Genomic DNA, 17,933 nt, shown 5'->3' with positions numbered 1-17,933 from the left:
TTGAGCTTCAAGCTACAGGTCCATGAGGTCCCCTTAGTAGCTCAATGGGTTCAAGTTGAGAATAAGATTTTGGGTTAGTTTGAAGGGTTCAATTTAACAAAAGGAAATTCAATTATATGTGATATCATTGGTGTACCATAAAATATGATTTATATTAAATACCATAAAATAGAAAAATAATTATAGTTTTTATGTTTCATATGATGAAATATTAAAACTATAGGTTATAAATATAATATGATAAGTTGGTTATCATACTTATTTATAATATATTAATTATATGATAATTAATTCTTTTTCTCTAATAACCGATTGGAGCGGGAGGTTATTGGAAGTTTTATGGTAACCATGAGATAAAAAGAAAAATTATTTTCCAAAAAATTAGTAGTTGATTTCATTTGGTAAAATCTCACGGAAAAAGGCTATCAAGTAAAAAAACTTTTTACTAAGCAATAGTCGTTGAGAGCATACACGATCGTTAAGAGTTGACTATACGATAGTTACTCGTTGATCATTGCTACACGATCAAGTAGCAAAGTTTATGCGATAGGCTTCATCTTCTAAACGATCGAGTACATCGTCTATGCGATAGACAATGTTCATATCTCCCACTTACTCAATCGTATACCCCCTATCTTCCTCAATCCAAGATCATACAGAGCCCACAACTCTTGGATTCTCACACTAAGAATACCAAGGTAACACTTGTGGTGGTGTTCTATATATGTTCGTGAATTGAGTTGGACTCGATTGGGTTCGAGGAGCATCAAGTTGTTCGTGTTGTTGGTTGGTCTGTTCATTGCGTACAAGTGCTGCTTTGGATGCATTAGAGACTGGTCAAGGGATACTTGAAGAATAGTTCTTCAAAGGTACGCATACTCTATCCCTTATATTCTCTTATAGCATGTTGTAATTTCTGTTTATACATAATCTATTTGTTTCCGATTAGACTGTGATTATTGTGTTCATTTTGAATGGGATCTGGAATGATCCACTTCCGCTGCTCATGGAGATCTCCATTTTAGATTTCCTTGATAGAGGACCTTAGAAATAGCTTAACTTTGAATTTGGAGCTTCAAATTAACCCACAAATCCACAAATTTGTTAAAAACCGAGAGCTTTTGTTTCTGCCTGATTTTCACTGCCACTATTTTTCTTCGTTTTCCTTTCTTTTTGGGCCAAATTTCTTCAATAAAAACACCCGTCAACCTTCCTCTCATATCCCTCGATATTTTGGCTCTGTTTTGCCCAATTTTCCTCCATCAGAAACTCTTAATTATATTATTTTCTTCATCTCCCTTTTAAAGCTAGTGCAACTTAAAACTTAAATTTTAGCCTCAATCTTCGATTTCCAGCATCAATTTAAATTGAGGTTTAACACGTGCCCATATTACCAATCCTTCATCTCAAAGCCATCCAATGAAATAATTTTGAAGAAAATTGTTCAATTTAATCCAAAAAAATTTTCAATTTATCCTTTTCCTTCTAACTTTCGTGTCTTCCCAAATTGTTCAATTTTCTTAGAGTGTAGGCATCATTCAATAGATAAAGCCTTGCTTTAGTTTGATGAGAGCATGATTTAGTAATTATAGTGTAATCTGGTTAAGGCTCCAAATTTGTAAACCTGTTGTAATTCATTTATCCTTTAATACTTGTCTATAAGTTAAATTTTGTAGTTTAGTGTGGGATTGTTAACATGGTTTGAACATGAATTATCCTTAATGGCTTGCAAATAATGTTTGAAAAAGATATTCTTGGCAAGCATCTAAATTTTAGCTTCAAGGCTTACATTTTTGTTGAACTAAGAGGCTTATTTCGTTGTGAAAATGCATCGAGACTTAAATTCTCTATGTCTTGTATAATGATTAGAAAATTAAGAGTGATTTGCCTAATTCTTCACAAATATTAAGGTTTGAGTTGTGACAATTTGAACCAAGACTACTTTTACTGCTGCGACTTTAGAAACACCGAAGTCAAATATTTGTAGTATAAATCAATTTTGTTAATGATAATAGTTGTGATGATGATAAAGATGTCATTCTTAAAATTTTATATTAAGTGAACATTTTGGTGGTAATTTTTTTTTCGTATACTTCATACGACTATTGTGTTTAGCAATACTTGGATATAAATTGTTATGACATTATTTTTTTTATTATTATTAAAAGGATACAAAACTTTTCATTCAAAGGATGAAAAGAGACCAACGGCAAGGATATAAGGAAATATAAAACGAAGAAGGAAAAAACAAGACAAAAATAAAAGGGTAATAAGGACAACTAAAGAGAAAAAAAAAAAAAAAAGATCAAAGAAAGCATTCTAGCCACTTTATATAATCTGAATTGTGATGTAACAACCCGACTCCCTAGGGCTTATACTAGGTCGTTACTACATGCATGCATACATTTCAAATCGACACATTTTCATTATTTGGTAAAAGCCAACTAAATACTATGAAATAAATAACTTTCTGAAAAGTAAATGACTGAAATTCATTTAATAGGGTACCCTTAAAACCATAAAACAAAAATAGAAAATTCTCATGTAAAGTTTAAAAGTACAAATACCAAAATTTCAAGTTCAAACATCAAGTCTAGTAATTTGAAACATAAAATCCTAAAAACATGAGGGAAAGCATATGACTGGTCCAGTGGCTCGATCACGGATCCCGCTTGTCATTCGTCGGCCTGTTCTTACCCTTAACTGAAAAATAACATGAAAAAGAATTAGTATAAAATACTCAGTAAGTAACCCACTACGAGGTCAGACTAAGCATCTATGTCCTCTAGATGCCACTCTCAAGTAGGACGTGCATGATCCTCTACTTTCCATGGGATGGTTAACTAGTGGTTAGTTGAACCCACTCGACCGTAGATTAGGTGTACTCACAAACCTCTAGGGAATCCTAAAGGAAAAAAATACCTCTGGTGAAGTCCCTAAGGAGATCACCACCTTTGGTGAATCCCGAATGAAACACAAACCTTTAGAGGAAACACAAACCTCTGGTAAAATCTCGAAGGAGATCACCACCTCAAGTGGGTATCTAATTACGGGTAGGGGTAACTACCACTATCATAAACATAACATGCATCATAAAACATAGTTCCACAACATGCAAATACATATCATCATGCTTAATGTTCATCTAGCAAATCATAATAACAAATTAACTTAGTTAATGTCGACACTCATAATATGCTTCAAAATATAATCAGTGTCAACTTATTTATCCTCATGCATCTCGATGTAAACAGTCTTAGAATCCTCAAAACTAATCTTAAATTTATCGCCTAGCACATAGGCAGTTCTAGTAATAAGATTACTTACCTTATATTTATGCCCAAACAAATTAGCAATCTAATCTATCCTTTAACTTGAGTGAAATTATTGAATTAAATCCTATACCAATAATCAAAATTAATTCCAACATTTAGGACCAAATTCCAAATACGAAAATACCCCAAACGCCACAAAACAACTTACCCAAAATATGCTTTGATCCAAAAATTGGTTCCAAGCTTAGCACGGAGATACCAATCTATTCATAACCCATAATTAGGAATTTAAAATCAATTTTCCAGTATCTTAACCCATTCCAAAAAGATCCAAATTCACTTTACTCATATATCACGTGCCAAAGTTCCCAAAAATCTCTTCTCGAAAAAGAAGGAAGCGAACATCATCATCATTCCTTATGTATTGTGGAGGGGTTTCATATTCAAACTTATATTTAACTCTCATTTTAAGATCAAACTCTGAAGAACTGACATTTGTAACTCTGTAAATGTGAGATTTAAGTTCTTCATACTTCAATGTAACAGGCACAATGATTCCTGTCAACTCTCCCCCAATATACGAACTTTCATTCTCATCCCAATCACCTCCATATTGAATAAGTAGATACTTTTCAATCATCCTACAAAGCAAGAGAATATTTGTCATTAAGTTGTACAAGCAATTGAAGTGTACTCTCGCTCTCTCTTAATCTTGCTATCTCTCTTAATCTTGCTCTCTCTCTTAATCTCACTCTCTCTTAATCTCGCTCTCTCTCCCAATACAAAATTTCGTAATGCTACATTTCCAGAAATAATACTACAAAAATAATGAAATAGACTCAAAATAATGAAATACCATTCTGAAAAAGCTTTTTCTTGGAAATCCTTGTTCGAAGAATCTCCGTTCAACAAAACACCGTCGAAAACCAGAGGAGTAATCACCGTTGAAATGGAATTTAGAGTTTAAAGAGATCAACGTTGTATTGTGTTTAGGTATTATTGATTCGAGGCTTTAGTCGTGAAAATTGACAAATCATTCGTACACTGACGATCAATCACATCAAACTAGGGAATTTCAAGCGAGAGCGAGAGTGTTTAACTAATGTCTTGATTCACACATGCATTGAGTGAATGTTTTTTTGCATGTTTTACGTACAAGTTATACTATTATTTTAGTTTGACTTGGATAAAAAATATAGTTAACTTACTTAAATCAATCTTGATTGAATGTCGATATAGAAGATACATGCATTAATCCAATAAAAAAAGAAAAGTAAAATTAAGACATCATAATTCATGAATTTGAAAGGATGCATAAATGGAGAAATGCAGAACACTAGATGTTTATGTTGAAACAAAAGAGTACGTAACAAGAGAAACAAACATAAACATTAAGTTGAGCAAGCACTACATATTCATATTCATACCAAAAAAAAAATAATAATAATAATAATAATAAAACATTTAGAAAATGTTCCACTTCTCCCGACAGATATTGCAAATGATTGAGACGTATGTGCTTGGAGGTACTTCAAGGTTCGTAACTACAAACAAATAATTATCATAATAAATAAATCAATAAATCAATAAAAAAAATAACAAAATAGCAAAACAAAACCATAACTCAACTCCATAGTAAAGGTTTGATTCCCCGATTCCCACGTTTTTAATTCATGAAAATAACAATTTTGAATTTCATGAAATAACTTATTACCGTGTATGTAGCTATCAATCTTCTCCTCAATATCACTATAGTTGAGAAAGTTACCGAGCTGCACCAAATAATAAATCTACTTAAAATCCAACCATGTTTGGGATAAGAAAGATAAAAATCATAGCAAGAAAATTTAGACAAAAACAAGCCTTTTTTTTTTGTTTTTTAAGCTATATCGATAAATGTAGATACCACAAACACTAAATTTTGATTCCCATGAACTCGAGTTTGCATAAAATCATGAATGCGAATTTGTTGTGTATTAATATTTGTTCTCGCGGTGCCAAGCAAACAACCTGAGATGATGAAAAGGAGTTAATTTTTAAGTTTTAATTAATTACATAAATAGATATATTATTATAATTAAAATTGAATTGTTGATGATATATATATGTATATAAATAAATATACCTATTATTGTAGTATTTTCAGGAAAATCATCAAACAAATGCCAAACGATTGCATCTCGTGCCCCTTGTTCAACCCTACCTTCATCATGTAGTTCACCTGCATTTTAATTTTTATATTTTGCAACACAAATTACAACATACCAATACAAGGAAAAATCTACTTCAACACCGATTTATGTGGTTAAGCTTATATCATTCACATTTTTTATAATAATTTGCATCTTTCTTGAGTACAATGGATGAATTCTTAGTCAAATTACAAAAACAAAAAATAACTTTTTGAAAGCTACGCTTTTTTAGTTCTCAAAATTTGGCTTTGTTTTTTAAAACCATTGGTGAAAAGTAGATAACGAAAGAAAAAGTAGTTTGGAGGTAGAAGTAGTGTTCATAGGCTTCATTTCCAAAAACAGTTATAAACAAAATAGTTATCAAACGTGGTCTTTGTAAATAGAAAAGATATATATTTTTAAGCCGTTGAAAAATCAAATAATTAACCCACGGGATGTCGAAATGAATCACTTCCCTATATATGTATGTATGGTTTTTTCGATGAAAGCCAAATGATAATGGCACCAACTACTACTTCATGGCCAATTAATAAGGGCTCAGAAATTTGCTTATATGGGGAAGGAGTGTGAAGAGAAATTAAAGAGTGGACAGAGAGACAATTAGGGAAATAAGATATTTGAGATTGAAAGCAATGTCTCTTATATCAAATTAGATATTGATTTTTTAAAAAGAATAATAATTGTCAAAATCTTTCCACTGAAAAGTCTTTGTAAAATAGAAAAAATATATATTTTTAAACCGTTGAAAAGTCAAATAATTAACTTACGCAATAGATGTCGAAATGAATCACTGCCCCAAGATAATTGAGCTTGAGGGTAAATTTGTAAATAACCTTGTCCCCTCATGTTAACATAGATGCCACCTAATTTCCCAGACAAGTTCAGGACACTTTCTAAAATTGTTTGTATTGGCTGCATAACAATCAAAACACAAATATATAATCAAGCTTTTAGACTTTGAAAATTAAAAAAAAAAAGTAGGTTATCCACTCACATGTCCATACGTAGAAGCCAAAACATCCATTGGGTCCTCATTTCTGGGAGGAATATCTTAAGAATTATAATAGGAAGGGAAAAAGAAGTATATAGTTAGTTCATTGAAAATAATTGAAGTAAAAAAAGAAAAAAGACAAAGTTATTAGGAGATATATATAGACCAAATGGTCAAATTCTTCACTCTCGTCAAATACAGGCGGAACGTTGTCCAAAATGAAAAACGCTCGAGGATGTTGATCCATGAGGCCACGCCCACAAAAGAAGATTGAAAGGGAAACAGGGTTGTTATTGGGGTTGAGGCTATTTATAAGGTTAAACAATCACGAGGCAATGGAAAAGAACAGGGAATACCTCTGAGCTTTGAGGGTCGTAATAATTTAAACTCTAAAATAATAATGGTATCAATTTAAATCCTGAACTTTGTGAGTTATATCAATTTAAACTCCAAATTAATAATTGTATTAACTTAAACTAGAACTTTTACAAGTGTTCCAAATAAAACATTATAGAGGCTTTAATCATTACAATTATGAAACTTAAGGTTTAAATTGATAAATTTATAAAAATTTAGGGTATAAATTCATATCTATCTATTTATATATATGGTTTTTCCGATGAAAGCCACTTCATGGGCTCAGAAATTTGCTTAGATGGGGAAGGAGTGTGAAAAGAAACTAAAGAGTGGACAGAGAGACAATTAGGGAAATAAGATATTGGAAATGAAAACCTTATTTAATTTCCTTGGAAGATTGAAAGCAATGTCTCTTATATTAAATTAAATATTGATTTTTTAAATAGAATAATAATGATCAAAATCTTTCAACTATGATTTTTCACGATAACATGAGGTAGAGTAACATATACTGATCTATGATAATGATCTAGTAAATGATTGAGTTTCTCTCTTGGCCGTCCTTCAAAATTTGATTAGGTTTTTCTGATGGAGAAAAAAAAATCATAATGAGACAGATAAAGATTTTATCTTTATATAGACACTTTGGGTTTAATTAAAAAAATTATTTTTTACTTAATTGATCCAATAAAATAATAAATCTAAAAGATAAAATCGCAGCAGCACGTAAGTTATATTAATGACAATATTAAACTTAAATTAAATCTAACAACACTTTCATCAACTCTTAGTTTGATGGATTACCATTCTCCAAATTTATGAGAATGGTTAATTAAAACTCTGCAATTATGACACTGTTTAGGAGTTAGTGACATTTTCCCACCTTTTTTTTTTTGTAAATTAAGATGGAAATCCATTTTTGTTTTAAGAGTTTGATCATTGTTTTTTCTTGGAATTTTTTAGATAATCTTATCTATTTTTATAAAAAAAAAAAAAAATTGTACGAATGTTTGAGAATATTTAAATATATAGTCATACTTTGTTTTACATGATTTTTTTTTAAATTGCAGTGACCGATATTCAATTGTATACTTACATATTGTTACAAATATGTTTATTGTAACGCATACGTCACAACACTACGAGTAATTGTTGCAATGGAATGGATTGCAACCATTAGAAATGTGTTTTAAAATTTACATAGCAATTTTAAAAAGTAAAGAAAGAAAAAAAGAGAAAAATACCTTTTTGGACTCTAGATTTGGAGTCCAATTTTTATTTGGTCCTTAGGTTTCAAAATTTTACACATTTAACCCTTAAGTTTTCGGTTTGGTTTAAATTTAGTCCCTAGATTTCAAAATGCTGCAATTTTACCCTTTACATTTGAGTTTTATTTGAATTTGATCATAGATTTCAAGATTTAAAATTTTAACCTCAATTTTCACTAGATACTCATTTTCTGTCTTCGGTGTTAATGTATTTTAATAAATTTAAAATAATTAAATATATTATAATTAATTAAGTTTCACTATTTTTCATCACCTTTAAAATTAAATTTAAAGTTTTACTTTATGATTATTGTATAAGTCGCATATTGTACAATTATGGATAAGTCATGGATGAAAAAGAATAGAATATCAACTGAGTATGGTTTATGGGTCCAGATGTTTATTGAAAATGGTCTACAACAATTAATTATGCTAAATATCATGAGTTGTTCTTGTTTGAAGTGTATGAATGCAAAAACTCTAAATGTAAATATAATAAGATACCACTTATATTTTAATAGTATAGATCCACTACTACAAAAATGGTGTTTCTTGACGTTTTTTAAATGTCAAGAATTACTTTTCTTGACGTTTTTAGAAACATCAAGGAAGTCAGTGTCAAGAATGTCGATTTTCTTGAAGTTTTAAAAACGAGTGACATTTGACATTTAAAAAATGTCAAGAAACACAGACACTTGACATGTTTGAAATGTCAAGAATATGAGCATTCTTGACAAGGAAAAAATGTCAAGAAATTTTGTGAACTTATATTTAAAAAAACGTTAAGAAATATATACACTTGACATTTTTGAAATGTAAAAAATATGAGCATTCTTGACAAGGAAAAAATGTCAAGAAATTTTGTGAACTAGACATTTAAAAAGGTCAAGAAATTTTATTGTGATTTTTTTAGAAAAATCTACAATATTGACCTTTTTATCTATAATTGCTCCTGTATTTTGATCCAGCAACCACATTTGGTATATATATGACATACATTCATCAATCAAATAAACAATATGCACGCATCGATAAACTTATATATCAACAAAAAACCACCAATATCTCTTTATAAAAACTTAACTTCTCTAACATTATCAAAATATACAACCTAAGGAATATAATTCTAACAGTCAACTCATATGGACACTTCCAAAACAATATAAGGAACATAATTCTAATAGTCGACCAAATATGAACAGTTTCAAAAAATACATTTCCAAAACTTCTATCAACAAAATCATCCATCTACCCACGCATGTACCAATCCAAAACTATCTCCCCCTCGATGCATATCTGAACAATACCAAAAGATATTTACACCTATATGGATATGAAGTAAATCCAAAAATTGATCAGTCGGAACAAACACATCCAAAATAACCAACCACGATCACATGTAGCAAACTAAAAATTCAACCAACTCTATCCGCACCTCATCTAACTCGATTTGTGAGTACGGTTTCCTTGTATCAATCTATAAATATAACAGCCAAATATTATAATGAATTCTATTTTTCTCTATGCTATTTGAAATATCGAAGTAACGATAACATACCAAATTTGAGATGACAATGCTTCTTTTGGTCACAATATCCCTCATATACCTCATAACATAGTATCCACATTTGGTGCTCCCAACTTGTAGAGGACACTACAAAGAAAAAACCAATAAATAAGAATGAAGTAATCCTTACACACTAGATGTCTACTCAATATGATGAATAAGTAGTCAATGTTAATTTATACTTGCCTTTACTATTCTCCATAAGGTTTGCTTCCGGCTGTTTTTAATATGCTTTTGAGATTGAAACATCGTAATTGCCCTATTTGTCAAGAAATAACCGCAAATTATTCTAAAATAAAGTACACTTTAAAACATACTACAAATGAAAAATGTTAACTTACGTGTCAGTTATATATATCGTATATCTGTCCATGATGTTGTCCTTATTGAGTCTAGGTAGTACACAGTATCATCGTATGCATTTATAGCAAGTAGTGCCCAATGACCACTAGTTAATAAAATATAATTAGTATTTTTATTGCTAATGAAAATTGATAAAAATAAAAAGTCTTTTAACTCACCCAACATTACAAGGTGTTGGGTTTTATGTCCTAAAACTCGCAGTTTGTAAAAATTAAATGTAAATCCCGAACTCTAGGTTTCCTAGGTAAGCGTGTTTAACTAAAGGAATGTCATATTATATATTTATTAAGTAGCAATTCATGTTTGTCTATAGGAGTTATGATGGAAGGGAAGGAAAAACATACTAAATGAGGGGTGACATGGCAGTTAATCCTTGAACTCTAGCGGTGGCGGGAAACTTTTGGAGGAAGAACTTCAAAAGCATGGTTTCGGCAATTGACATGAGCAAATTTAGTAAAATCAGTGTCATTCGAAAACTGAGAGAAGCTACGTCTTGCCGAAGGAAGATTGCACAAGGAAAAGAACAAGAAGTGAGGAAAGAATAGAGAAGGTAGAATCTTGGGTTAATCAGGGCCCGAGGTGTAAATTGGAAGTTCCAGGCCAAACTAGAAGGAATTCTTGGCTGAAATTTTAAGGTAAGAAAGTTACTCAATTCTAAACAAGTTTGTAGAAGGAAGTTTCTTGGAAAGAGCTCTAGATTTCGAGTTATGAATTTTTAAAGTTGTAACAGGGAATCGGTGCATAAGCAGACAGCTGCTTGGATTGAACGAACAACCAGTTTACTGTGGGAGTTATAGTGAGATGTGGGGATGAGGATCTCGCCTATAGAGGAAATCTCACTGATCTCGCTCTAGAGAATCTCGCCAATCTCGCTCTAGAAGGAAATCTCGCTAGGAATTGGGCTGAGTATCGCTAGTAAGGTGAGTATCGCTAGGATGAAAATTTGCCAGGAAAAGCTTGATCTCGCTGGTATCGCTCTAGAGGATCTCGCTAGCATCGCTCTAGAGGACCTCACTAGCATCGCTATAAAGGATCTCGCTAGCATCGCTCAGGGGGATCTTGCTGACCTCGCTCAGAGGGATCTCGCCAGTAAAGCTGTCTGTGTTGATGAAAGTTCCTTTAATAAATGCATTAATTGAGGTATTTTGCTAAGAATTCTAAGTAGTTTAACCGGATGTCCTTTCAGGTCAAAAAGAGCTAGGAGAGGCGTATAAACCATTAAGAGCTTGACGAGTGGTGAGTGACTAAGTGAATTAGTGTCTCCAGTACCTATGCATATAAGATCAAGTAAGTTACAGTAACATTAGTGATGAATTTATACTTCCTCAAGCAACAAATAGATGGAGAATAACTTAATGCATGTTCCTCGGCTTGTATATGTGTGGCACAGGCCAAGGTATGTCATGTAGTCATTTCAACAGTTAAGTTCTGGTGTTAAAATATGCTTCCTAGAGGAAGGCTATGAGAGAATGAGTTCTTGTGTAGATGGTAGGCAACAAAACTTAACTTAATGATACAAAATACCCTGGTATCAAAGGACATTTGAAAAGGTACCTATCAACTTGATACCGAAGGACATTTGAGAAGGTATCTTAGTAGCTCGATACTGAAGGACAGATTTGAGAAGGTATCTGAGTAGAAGTGTGAAACCTAGATTTCTATTTTCCTTACTTAAGCAAGTGATAAAAGGAATTGACTAAGTGAAAGTTAAATCCTAAGTTAAGGGGAAGGAAATTTCTAAGTGTTAAGTAGATTTTCCTTGTATAATTTAAGTTGAGCTTTAATTGGTAAAATTGTAATGAAATTTGTATAATAAATAGGTTGTTGAAAACAGTTAGTATGATTGGTGAAAGAAGGAATGGAGATTTGAAAGGAGAAAATAATATTGGAAAAGTTGGGGAAAAATATTAAGTGGGAATAAATATAGAAATTAAGTACGTGGAATTAATGTGGAATAATATGAAGATTGAGTTTGGAAAATTCGGGGAAGAATACGGCCAAGTATGAAAAATTAGGTGAAGTACGGAGTAAGGAATTAGGGAAAAATATAGAAAATATTATTTTGGAATTATCCTGGAAGATCCGTGTAAAAGTATCACAAAGTGGTGAGCAAACGTGTACGGAGAACAATGTTCGCAGTAGCTAAGAGTGATATCGTTGAGAGTGTGATCAGCGAGATCGTTGAGAGCGAGATCATTGAGATCGAGACCAGCGAGATTGGAGAGGAAATGGGAGAGAGTGAGATTGGATAGAAGATGGGAGAGAGCGAGACTAATGAGAAAGCTAGAGAGAGCGAGAGTAGAGAGAACGAGACCAGCGAGAAAGCTGAAAAGAGCGAGAGTGGAGAGAAAAGTTAAAGCTGGAGAGAGCAAGATTGGAGAGAGCTGACCAGCGAGATTGCTGGAGAGAGCGAGACCAGCGAGAAAATGAGAGAGAGCGACACTACCAAGAGCAGAAAGAGCGAGAGCACCTATGTGTTAGCCTTGCTTTGTTCGATTCGAATGTCACGCCCACGCCTCGCCTATGCATTGAACGACCGAGCAAGCTTCTGGGCAATGTATTTGGACTCGTTGGGGTGGATTATGCATGTAAAAACCCTAATTTGAATACAAACAAAGCTTGAAGACGTAAGGGCAAACGTCAATTAAAATTTAGGTGTCCGATTAAGAGAAATTCTTAAACCCTAAGAAATTGTGTTGGATGCGTTTGGGAAGAACACATTGAATCAAGGTGAAGTCAGCTTACGTTGATAAATGGAGGATTAAACATTTGGCCATGCAGCCAAGTAGGTGTTGTCAATCCCACGAGCAATTTGAACGCCTATAAATAGGGAGTTGGGATTTCATTTTCAAATCACACAAAAATCATAAATTTCGTAGAGAAAGTAGAGGGCAGTGAGGGTTTAGAGGAATGTGTCAACTTTGGACGAGGAGATCTTCCAATATACCCATGTGTTTGGAGTGATTACAAAGCCATCTGAAAGCTCTGGAAGTCTAGTTTTCAGAGTAGTACTGCTGAAGGAAAAGACTCAAAGGAACTGGGCTGGAGGTTAAGAAGAATGCAGAAGGGTCAGACTGTTAGATCAGTCTGAGCCAGTCTTGAAGATTTTGAGATTCCGGCCAAACCACGAGGAATTCTGAGCTGAAAATTTAGGGTAAGATTCCTAAGACATTTTAGAATAAGTTTATAGAAGGAAGTATTTCCAAATAAGGTTCGGAACTATAAGTAATCTAAATTGTAAGTTGAATCTGGATTCTAGGGGTGAAAAAGGGACCCGAGGAGCTACTAGAGTGAAAAGTTCCTAAGAGTTCGAGGTGAGTGGCTAAAATGTTTTCGAACTAAAACGTTTTTAAACTGTTTTGATTGCAAACGTTTTACAGAAAGCATGTTTGCAAAAATAATTCTCATGCCTACTAGTTTTATAAAGTGGTTCGAAGCAAGTTTGAATTGTGATTTGAACGCATGCATATTGTTGAAAAACTATTTACATATGTATATGTATTGATTTTATCCAGCATGCGTTACCATCTTTAAAGCCATGTTGTATATGTGTTATACTATACATGCTTTAAAGAGAAAAGTTGTTTATAAATAGTTTTGGTAAAATGCGATGCCGAAGTACAAGGAGAAGGCATCCACCCAACTAGATACTGAAGTACAAGGAGAAGGTATCTATTGGTACTGAAGTACGTTTGAGAAGGTACCAAGCCAACGGGATACTGAAGTACGTTGGAGAAGGTATCCTAGTAGCTCGATACTGAAGTACAAGGAGAAGGTATCTGAGCAGTAGTACCTAATGTGTAAAGGTACTTAGTGTGGCCACAGGTGAATAAAGTCAGAGATTGAGCAAAAAGGTTCTCTCTAGACTAGTAGTTGGTGTTGGGATTATTTTACCAGATATATAGTACTTTGACTTGAGAAATGATTTTACTGTTTTATGTTTAAAACAGTTTTATATACATTACGCTTGGAAAATATTTATGCTGCAAAAGTTTATAATTAAGATAAAACTATTTTCTGAAATTATGCATGAGAATTTACTATGTTTTCTCGGTCATTCACTAGGCATAAGCTCACCTCGTTTTCAAATGTTTTTGTTTTTTCCCCCCAGGTAGCGGTCAAATTCTCTGAAGACAGCTCAGTATCTGCTCTGCCTCTAAAGGACCAAAAGACTTGTAACCGTTGCTAGGTGGGTACTATTAATATTGTACACATGTTACTATTGTTCATATAGGGACTAGGGTTTGTGGGTTTTGGGATTTGTAAATCTAATGTTGTAAATACTCTAAACATATTAAGTTTCTAAGTTAATAAATTATGGGCCTACAGTCGTCCTGTTGCATATAATTTGTATTTGGTATCAGAGTTATTCCGCAAGAGTTTTTAGGCAGTAAGTGTCAGCCTAAGGGTTGATAACTGCTGCAGTCACGCCCTTCTCTAGGCTAAGAGGGTGATCTGGGGTGGGGTGTGACAAGAAGTACCTAAGGTATCATGGTACTTAGTATGGCCACGTGCACGTAGGCAGTTCTGAATGAGAGGCCGAAATATGGGTCTCTTGGTCGGTAATAAACGTTGGGAGCTAGAGCATTTAGGCTCGTTCTCAACAAGGGAATAATGATGTTTGATGATATCTAAGAATGGTTTAAAGCTATATTTAGAGACAATTGCTTGAAACACTCATTAATATATTTACATGTTTATAGTAATGTAATGCATAATGTTATACGATTTTATAGTTACTCACTGGGCTTTAAGCTCACGGAACCTCTGTGTTTTCCCTTCTCAGGTAGCGGTCAATTTCCTCAAGGTTGATTCCTGCTGCTGTTTGCCACTGAAAGACTCGGCTTATTAAGAAGAGTTAGGTTGATGATCTGTTTATGTACACATGTTTTGAGAGGGACTAGGGCTTCTTTGAGAATGTTTGGGCCATCTATGAATATTTTTTTTGTAAATGTAATGTCTTAGCTGTATGCATGTATTTATGTAACCTTTGTAGAACCTTAAGGGAGGTTTGTTGTATGCGTATATTACTAATGTTTTTAGTAGGTTGGTATTTAGATCAGAAGGCTTAGGTGTTGGGTGCTGGCAGTAGGGCTAGTAACTACCACGGTCATATCCTCTTCCAGAATAAAAGGGTAATTTGGGAGGGGGCTTGACAACATATTCTATTATCAATAAATATGTTATTCAACATTTGTTCAATAAAGGTATTGAATCTATTAATTGCATTCATAAAGTCTAAATCAAATAAACTAAGATCCATGGTTATTATATGAATACTTGAACTTTATGTAGAGATATAGAGATGGATCAAGTTCGAGTAAATAGCCAAAACGGTCTATAGTATATGATTAAGGTTGGGTACCTTATTCTAGTAACACTATTGGATCCGGTTTACTCTGTAGCTGTTACAAGTTATTGTAAAGATACTACAAACGAAGTGATCCAAATTCATTCATGTATTGACATGAGGAGTGGAGGCGTCCTATGCAATGAGTTTGTATAAGATCGGACTAAGAAATAAGTCACTCTTACTTTATAACGTTATTTACTGTTTAAGACTGACTATTTCGCTTAAATGACCTAGGTAATTCGATCTTAAACTTGAGCTAACTATGAACTCCTGTCTATCCGGGATTATCCTTAGATTTGCATGGGTGAGGGTTGGCTCAACAGCACTGGCTCAATAAGCCTCTCATTTCAGGGGTAAGACTGGGTAGATAGCTGAAGACATAGAGTGCAAGTTGAAATTCACACTTACCTGATTTAGAGATAGGAGAAAGATTGTTATCTTAAGTACTGAATCCAGGTCTTGAATAAGGGGTGACCTCACTCTCTTACTAGCCTAAGAGAGATCCAGTTTAGTGATTAGATCATAAACCAATTGTTCATTAGAGGATCAATAGGAACTTAAAGAACAAGGCGTAATATCGGAGATAAAACAATATATTGACCCAACCGTTATTAGGAACAACTTGTGAAGGGTCGACTTACTGGTTATGTTTAAATCATGTGGACACAAATATATTTATAGTGAGAAGAGTGCAATTACAGAACTATAGTGGTGTGACTTGATAGTTAATGAATACTGATTAATTTGGTCGAAAGAGTTTTAGCCAATTAATCTTAATCATTGAAGCTCATGATTTGTAAGTCCATAAGGTCCCTCTACTAGCTCGTAAAACATGAACACCTTGAATTAATAAATTGAGTGAATTTGGAATGATATCAATTTGAATTGTTCAAATTGAATTAAGGTTTGAATTCGAATAAGTTCAAAATCAAATTAGGGTTTGTTTAATTATATTCGATATAATTAACGTTTAATTTATTACGAAATTGGAGAGTTTATAATATTTAAATATTTATTTAGATATTAATTGCATGAATGGGATTCATGTTTAAAATTAGATGTATGATTGATTTGATATTCGATATTAAATTAATTAACTAAATAAATATGTTTAATCCATTAAAAATCAAATTAATTTCAATTTTAAAATTAAATTTGAGAAATTGAATATTGAAATGTTGAATTGTTTAATTAGGAATTAATCAAATTAAATTTAATTAATTTAGAATTAATTAGATTTTTTTGGAAATTAAATTTTAAATTTGAGAAAGTGGGTTTTTTCCATTTTTCTCAAGCATGAGGTGCTTCTCATGCACAATCACACAAATTCTCATTTCAATTGTTGAAGCAGCTGTTGGCCAATTCCATTAATGAAGTGCTTGCATACTTAAGGTTGATAAAAGCTCTCTGAATTGAAGAGAAAGAATGTATTTTTGGCTGAAGAAAATGGTTTTCTGAAGTTCATCTTTATCTCCCTCTCATATCCAAAATTTCACTTCACAAATTCACTCAAATTCGAGTTCTCCACTCAAATTCAAGGCTGAGAATAGTAGAGAAGATATCTTGGTGGTTCATTGTCAATTTGGAGCTAAAAACACGTGAAGAGTAGCTTGGATTTGGGAGAAATCATCAAATGTATGTTCATCCTGAAACCTTCTTTAATTTTCTAAAATAGCATGTTTTTTAACTCAAATTAAATGTAATTAAAGTACTTATTGATTCTTTTTTCTTCCGTTGCATGCTTGTGTATTCCATCAAAAGGAGCAAGAACTAATTGATTTACTTCTCAGACCATCAGTCTACTACACAGGTTTCGAGTTTTAACTTCTTGAGAGTTATGTCCAGAGGAAATGAGAGATGGATCTACAAAAGTGTATTGTGAACTTTCCTTTGAATCAATAAAAGATGAGTATCTACAAAAGATTTATAACATAAATATAGACGACCAAAATTAGAAAGAAACGTCATAACTGAAGTCTAGAAAAGTAATAACATTACTTACATTGTGTAAGACACCAAAGTTATTGTCTTGACTTCATCCATATTACAAAAGTTAATTATGTCCTCTCGTAGGACACAACTCTTTGGACTGATGCCAAAAATTCCAACTGAAAGTTGTAAAGAAATACTAGACTTTTTAACCATTACCTTCTCAGCATATCTAAGAATAGATTTCGAAGATACTAGAAGAACCGATGTTGAGTCACTAACTTCTTTTTTCTTAGTCATATCCATTGAAGATTTCTCCTAATGCAGCAAAATCATAACAACAAAAGTATATAAAGCAGAAAAATTAGACATTTGATGAACTTAATTGATTTTATTAGTGTCACTTACCTTGAAGATTTTCAAATCTTCTGCATTACAATTTACATTCACCTTTATCTTATCTCTTCGTTTCTCTAGAGGCTTAATCTCCTCCACCTTAATCTTCTCTTTTTGTTTCTTTTCATATGCAGTCTTCATCTTGTCTTTTAGTTTATCTTGAGATTCGATCTCATCTGCTAAAAATTGCTTTAAGCAACTTCCATATCCTGAAAATGTAGTAAAAGATGACATTTGAAGAC

General features: G+C 32.7%; 1 protein-coding gene and 1 pseudogene across 1 annotated transcript; both read right to left on the bottom strand.

The window, feature by feature from the left end:
- Positions 1-4,722: 4,722 nt before the first annotated feature.
- LOC150035012 (uncharacterized) lies at positions 4,723-6,766 on the bottom strand. The gene is made up of 7 exons (XM_090315905.1): positions 6,625-6,766; positions 6,462-6,518; positions 6,235-6,379; positions 5,401-5,496; positions 5,182-5,285; positions 4,990-5,047; positions 4,723-4,819 (listed from the first exon to the last, which is right to left on the bottom strand). Exons 1-7 carry the CDS (start codon positions 6,703-6,705, stop codon positions 4,740-4,742), a joined length of 621 nt encoding a protein of 206 aa, XP_090172031.1. The 5' UTR covers positions 6,706-6,766; the 3' UTR covers positions 4,723-4,739.
- Positions 6,767-9,476: 2,710 nt separating this feature from the next.
- On the bottom strand, positions 9,477-17,925 carry LOC150035011 (uncharacterized; annotated as a pseudogene).
- Between the last annotated feature and the right edge of the window lie 8 nt (positions 17,926-17,933).

Source organism: Benincasa hispida, chromosome 7 (assembly GCF_027475165.1).
Source record: "Benincasa hispida cultivar pf3 chromosome 7, pf3_genome.v1.1, whole genome shotgun sequence".
Lineage (NCBI taxonomy): Eukaryota > Viridiplantae > Streptophyta > Magnoliopsida > Cucurbitales > Cucurbitaceae > Benincasa > Benincasa hispida.
Note: the sequence above shows the minus strand (reverse complement) of the source record. Positions and strands in the feature narration are given on the sequence as shown.

What these genes read in the sequence shown, in the direction of transcription:
- LOC150035012 (XM_090315905.1), bottom strand. Translation starts at nt 6,705, where the DNA reads ATGGATCAACATCCTCGAGCGTTTTTCATTTTGGACAACGTTCCGCCT. An exon ending in TGAAAATACTACAATAATAG is followed by an intron (nt 5,286 to 5,400) that starts GTATATTTATTT and finishes TCATCATCTCAG; the next exon opens with GTTGTTTGCTTGGCACCGCG. An exon ending in GATTGATAGCTACATACACG is followed by an intron (nt 4,820 to 4,989) that starts GTAATAAGTTAT and finishes ATTTGTTTGTAG; the next exon opens with TTACGAACCTTGAAGTACCT.